At 30.2% G+C, this 7,033-nt stretch overlaps 1 protein-coding gene across 1 annotated transcript; it reads left to right on the top strand.

Annotated features, from left to right (window-relative positions):
- Positions 1-1,911: 1,911 nt before the first annotated feature.
- Positions 1,912-6,805, top strand: LOC125067522 (putative malate dehydrogenase 1B). Its single transcript, XM_047676181.1, has 6 exons — positions 1,912-2,165; positions 2,709-3,087; positions 3,900-4,115; positions 4,306-4,468; positions 5,908-6,038; positions 6,713-6,805. Exons 1-6 carry the CDS (start codon positions 1,912-1,914, stop codon positions 6,803-6,805), a joined length of 1,236 nt encoding a protein of 411 aa, XP_047532137.1.
- The last annotated feature ends 228 nt before the right edge of the window (positions 6,806-7,033 follow it).

The raw sequence follows: 7,033 nt of genomic DNA on the forward strand, positions 1-7,033 counted from the left end.
TTGAATTGCCGAATTCCTATTCTCTGAGTGAAGCATGGATCAGCTCTCCTATCCTTAAGCAACGTATAGAATATAGTTATTAAGTTTATTGTGATTTTACATGTTTATGAACCTAATAACCTTATATTATAAAACATTTGTTTTATAATCGAATGGTAAAGCTGTTAATCAATAAAACTAATGACTTGACAGATCTATCTTGAGAACGGAACGATTCCATCCAGAATTTAAACAAAATTTGAAGAACTACAAATATCACATATGTATTAAGTTTTTATTATCTATTATAGTTTTGGTAGCGTACGTTTCAAAAATACTAGATCATCAAATTTATCTTCGTCAGCTTTCGGAAATTAAGCTAAGCATAACTAAAAAAAAATAACATATTAATGTATTATGTTCTATATCTGGCTCGATATAAATGAAAATTATATGAAAGTTCCACATCCGTCGGATTAGCAAATATTACTATCTGTCTGTTATGTGTAACTGTTTGTTGGAACGGGACAAAAAGTACAGAATGGATTTTCAGAAGGTAAATGTAAATGTTCCTATGGATTCATATCGCGATGATTTTGAATATGACGAAATAAGGATTCGTGAGAAACCGGGATGGGTAGTAGGTAGTAATGATATAATTTCGATATGGATTCATAAACCAAGTCTAATCTTACGAATTTTAAAAAGTAGTTCAACTCAGAATCACAAGAGAATCAGATTGTCATATGAATCAAATGAGCGCAACTAGAGCAAGAAATAGGGTATTTATTTAATAGGATTTTATTTTTATCGATTTACCTATTACTTTCTTGGTTTTTCTTCGTTTTCAAAATGATCAACATCGACATATCATTTTGTTAAAAAGTATCGCTAGCGCTCTGTTGTTAAAATAAAAAAAATGTTGTTAGCAAACTTTCACCGTTTTCTAAAGGTACCTACGGGCCCAGCTTGGTGGTCTATCTCTGCTATATGGAGAGGAGGCCCGTACCTACTTTTTGGACTTATAAATAGGTTTGGAATATTTATTTAGGTTTTTCACTATTGCCATTGTTTGGCTCAAAACTGGGCAAAGGTCTTTTTTTACAGAGAAGGATTTTAGAGCTTACTCCATCACGTCAATTTTGCAAATAACGTCTTAAAATTTTGGAAATTCTTATTGTATAAGAAATTGATATGATGTTGTCATAAGATAGTTAGACAAACTTTTGTCAACAACACAAAGCTTACATGTTTACTTTAGCATAGACAGCTTTTCTATTATTTTTCTTATCAATATCATTACGTAATCATCATTATTATTACATAGTATAAAACAAAGTCGCTTACCGCTGTCTGCCCCTATGTATGCTTAGATCTTTCAAATTACACAATGGATTTTGATGCGGTTTGCCTATCTCTTAGGAATTATCTCGCTATTAACCTTTTTTTATCCCTTACTTTCTACGAGAAATGATAGCTTATTTTCGAAGCGAGATTAAGCAATACAGCATTAATCATTATCCAATTAAGTACCTATTTGCGATTCAACGGGGAAATGCTGCTAGCATTCTTGCCACCATTTCACGTTGTAAGATATACTGTAGTATATTTAGTATCAGCATTGCACTCGTGCGGAGCCGGAGCGGGTCGCAAGTTTTTTTTATAACTGCTTTTAGTATATTAAATATGCAACTAATAAAGAAAACCTCCGGGGTTTTTCTTGAAGTTGTATCATTCAGTAAGAAGGTCATTTATTTTTATTTTTAATTAGAACTGCGTTAGTATATACTCCTTTCATGTATGTTCATTTATTTTAGTTATCTGCATGAAGTTTCATAATTTAAAAAAATAAATACGTATTCCAAGAGGAAGGAATTACATAGCAAAATATTCTCAAGATTTTTTATTATACGGAACAAATAAATTAACTAAATGACTTCATCGGAAATCAGTCAGCCTTTGTTAGAACCTTTAAAAGTTTTTGTGGTAAATCCACTTGCACCGGCGTCACAATTGTTTATAGTGAAAATGATGTCTGGTGTCGTGTTTGGTGAAAATCAATTGATCGATATGTATCTAATAGTGTATACTAATAATATCAGGGCTGCAGAAGCTTTTATATTGGAGATAGAATCCTGTGCCTTTTCATGCAATAATTCCATCAAAGTGTCCTCAGATATACCGAGGTAATATAAATGACAAGTCCTTTTAATAGTTCTATTCAGTTCAGTTGAAATAGCTATTGCATCATTTTGCTTAGGTACGCAGTATGAAAATTATGATTTCTTGAGAGTATAATTAGTAAAATTTCTGTAACTTGTATAATTAAATCCTTGATTCTTTGGCCTTGTGTAAGTGAATTTACGGATACAGTATTGGTTTTTTTTCTGATAAACAGAAACCTAACCATGTTTATAACTTATAAAATGACGAACTTCCATATAATCTTTGATTTTCAACTTAACTCCTTAATAAATATTTTTTCACATTTTTCATAAGCGTGATCCTAATTAACGATTTATATATGTACGACTATTAAAACATGGCGAATTCCCTTATAAACATACGTCATAAGTTTCACTTCCTTAAGTGAGGTTATTCAAAAATCTTTTTAGATTCACCGGTTTAGGCGGTGGGTTGTATGCCAGTCACTTATTTTACAATTGTATCAAGTAGATTTATGATTGTCGTACTTTACTATTCATATATTGTAATTGATTTTGTTGCAGAGTAACAGACGGTGATGTTTTTTGTTTCATGACTGATTTTGACAATCCAAACTTAATTTTATTTAATGAGGAAAATGTAGAAGATCAATTTAATGCTTTATATTTAATAATAAAATTGGCAAATAGTTTTAGTTGGCCCAGTGAACTAGATAAAGAAGAAGAAACAATAAAAAAAATTAATCATGAGAAAAAAAATATTAAACATGCAAAAACAGAAAAAGCTCTACCCGCTAAAGAGAGAAAGCCTATATTTTTAACTGATGGTCTTGTGGCTATTGATATTCTTTATTCAATGTCGTCAAATATGCCCTCGGATATATATTTTTGTCCAACTCCCATTACGGCTATTGCAAAGTCTGTATTGGGTGATTACTTAAACGTAATTGTTTTTGATAACATATATATTATTTTTAACATTGTTAGCGCATCACGGGGTTAACAATGGATGTATATTTGGTTAACTGATTGACTTCTTGGTCTAGTGGCTAAATATAAGGCCGCAGATTTCGAGGTTCTGGGTTCAAACCTCGAATCGGGCCTATGAAAAGTTATTGGGTTTATCTGTCGAAAGAATTTCAATAATAGCCCGGAGTCTGGAAGATGGAAATGTGTACACGCCTTTGCTTTTGAAAGCACTTAAATACGTTAGTCATGCCCCTGAATTCTTTCCGGTCGTGTCCGATTTGACAGTGTCCCTGTGTTTGTGTACACACTATAATATGTCTTATGTAGTTGGCTGGCCTCTCTTGAAATAGGCTTTAGAGCTGAAATCGGTCAATACGACATCATCATTAGATACTAGTGGATATATTATGACCCATATAATTATATGGGTATATTAAATCATAATAATATTGTCACCCTGTATCGAAATAGGCAATAATTAAAACGAGGGAATCATTTTAATGTAAACAAACTTGACAACAATTAATGTATTGCTTTGATAAAATATTCTTATTGCCACTTCCTCCTCCTTAAATTAATTTTCGTTTAATTCGAATTAATTATTTTAAAAGAATTAATAGTATAAAATAAATATCGTATGATTAATTTTACTTTCATCTTGTTTTGTATACCTTATAAATATTCTTAACTTTAATGTAATACTAATTAATTTAATACTCCAACTAAGTCAAAGGCTCCAAGTTTAATATAAAGTAAATAAAATGTAAATACAAAATAAACTCTTAGGTGCATTGTAACGTCATTAATGACGTGCTTGTTTGGGCTGCGAATGATGATGTGTTTCATATTGAAGTTGAGAGGCCTTTAATTATCCATGATGAGGTTGATGGTGGCTCGCATTGTAATGAGAATAATATAATTGGAAAAGATCTTTTGGAATCATTAAACTTAGATTCGACCCAGTTTAGCGCCTCATGGTTGAAGAAAGAACTCATAGAAAAGGTATATGAATAATTTATTATTTTTATAAAGCATTACGTATATTACAGAAACTACATACCTTGAGTTGACTGATTTAAAGTTCAGATTTTTTGCACTAAATAATATAAAGGAGACAATTATTAACTTTTTAATAATGTAAGACATTAAATTATAAAGCAAGGTTAATATCTCAATAAAGTTATGTAAAAAGGTGGCGTCATCTGCGTCGAAGAATCCGTATGGATGTATTTATAGGGCTGTGGAATTCAGCAAAACTTTGAGAGACATTTGGTTAACGCGTATCCACGACGATGGCAAGAAAGTTTATAACAACATGGGCGTCATTAGTGACGGCTCACTTGGAACTATTAAAGGTAACGCGGAAGAAATTACGTCTATTTGAATAGCGATTTGTCGAAATTCGAGTTTCAGCTGGCTTATTGTTTAGCGTTTTACTGTGCTTTTATTAAGATTGTTTATGTGATTGCTATGAAAGTTGGCATATGTGAGTATGTAATCATTCACGGAGAAGTAAATAATTTTTACTCGCTATATTGTAACTCGCTGCTGCAATACTCCCACTTATATGGTATTTACCTGATCCACTTTTATCTCTGTACTTAAGACCTTTGGAGATATTATATGCTTTATTTAAGTAGACTCTAATAAATTACCTTTGAATGGTCATAATACGTGGTAATTTCCGGTTGTCAATTATTTATATTGATAGTCTATCCATTCGTTAGCGCTATCGGTTTGATAACTTTTAAAAGTGCGTTTCCGAGCAACTCTACGTAAGATATTCTACGTTTATCGATTCAATAACTTTATTAAACGTTTTATTTTATGTCAAACTAAATGAACTCTTAGATATATGCGCGCTCTTTGTTTATATTCTCAGTAAATTAACAGTAAAAACTCAATATTCATATTACGAGTGTGTGTGAGTATAACTCATCAGAGTCTGATTCTAAAGTATCAGAGTTTATTTCTAATGTATTAGTACCCTGAAATACGAGATATTTCTTGATAAGTATACTATGCAACACAACCCGCTAAAGAATAACAAATAATATTATATATTTTTTATAAATTTTATAAATAGAAGAAAGAAATAGTTGATTTGAGTTAAGTGGTAATTTAATATTATAATTATTTTTGGCAACTTTTAATAAGTTGATTCGAAAAAAGAATAGTACAAGCTTATATTTAATAAGAAAATAAAATGAATTTCAGACAGATTTTTTTTTTTACAAGTCCATCTAATATTAAACGGCAAGATATGTAATCAGAAACACAATTATCGTTAACCGACAAACAACTTTATTAAACCGATAGCTAATGACAATATAACTGGGAACTTCAGAAAACGGACATAAACGCAAAACTATCGACGGTTTAGAATGTAGTTTCTCTCTAGAAGAACGGAGAAGAGTTACTAGAAGGATTAGAAGAACTTATTCACATATTATTATAAACACGATAATTTATTATTTTTTTCAAGACTTACTTTATTATTTTTTTCAAGAATACTTGTATTATTTTAACGAACGCCTATTCATGTTTACTGTAATAAAAGCTTTTTTATTTCCTTTTCTGAAAATAAATTATGTCTTACATGAAAACTAGCTGCTTGGTTGGTCCTGTTAGTATGTGTGGTTCAAATTCTATGGTCAAGTTCTATGCTGGTTGAGCTGAAATTATACACACATTGATAGAATCATATTCTATAAGTACTTATTTAAAATGTTTTTCTATACGAATATGTTGATAAATATGTCCGAACAGCAATAAGAATTTATCATCCTTACAGGATATGCCTATGTTTTGCCAGTGGTATTTAGCAATGGCTCCTGGTCGGTTAATAAGCAATTTGAAAATGATATTCATCTGAAGCAGGAAATAAAAAGAATGAATCAAGAAGTCACAAAACGCCATCGGGAGGTTATTATTATATGATTAATTACTTTAAAAGTCGACTTTATCTCTCAAGATTTCTTAGTCATTAAAGATTTGTCATTTTGTGATATGTTTTTTTAATGTACATAAGACAGATTAAGCGTGCCTATTGGGTTACGACCAACAAACGCTTATACTCTTTTAAGTCAATTTTATTAAAGAATATTTATAAATTAATATAATATCCAGCAATTTCAACAGTGTTTATAAAAATTTTTGTTACCAATACTAGTTTTAACTACTTTTGCAAAACTAGGTAGTTAAAAAGTCATTGAAATCATGTCACGCTTAGAACATTGGCAATAATTTTGTCTAGAAGAAGTCGTATACATTACAAAACTTAAATCCTCAGTTTTACTTAGAACTTTATAAGTAAATCAAACGAGCTATGATTTATTTTATTGATGCAAATGTTATCCTATGAATTTACTTGAATGAATAATTTTAATAAATTTAATTATTATCTTCGTAATATAAGTCTATTTTTTTTATATATATATTTTTCTTATACTTCTTTTTTTATTACTTGGTAATTATAGAATTATAGATGCTATGTAATAATGATACTATGTATACTATTAAATAATGATTGTGAGCAAATAGTTCAATATGTATCTACCGAAATTATAATAATTTCTGTTTATTTCACTACATTTTAGATGATATCACACTGTAAAAAAATTCTGCACGAGAACATCATTAATCAATCTCTCAAAGACGAGGATGCCAGCAGCTTTACAAGTAAATATTAATAATACGAAGATTTTCAAAAAACTCTGTTCAGTTGTATTACATAAAATAAAAGCTTTTTAAGATTGAATATTTTCATTAATGTTCAAAAGCACAAAAATATATAAGAAAACTGAAGAATTTCTTAATTTCGAGATTCAGTATTAGGGGCATCAATTCGATTTGCCGCCATTCGATTACCCGAGTCGGGAGTGTTGGCTTGATCCATTGGCCAGACGTCTGGCGTGCTA

This window comes from Vanessa atalanta, chromosome 11, assembly GCF_905147765.1.
Source record: "Vanessa atalanta chromosome 11, ilVanAtal1.2, whole genome shotgun sequence".
Taxonomy (NCBI): Eukaryota; Metazoa; Arthropoda; class Insecta; order Lepidoptera; family Nymphalidae; genus Vanessa; species Vanessa atalanta.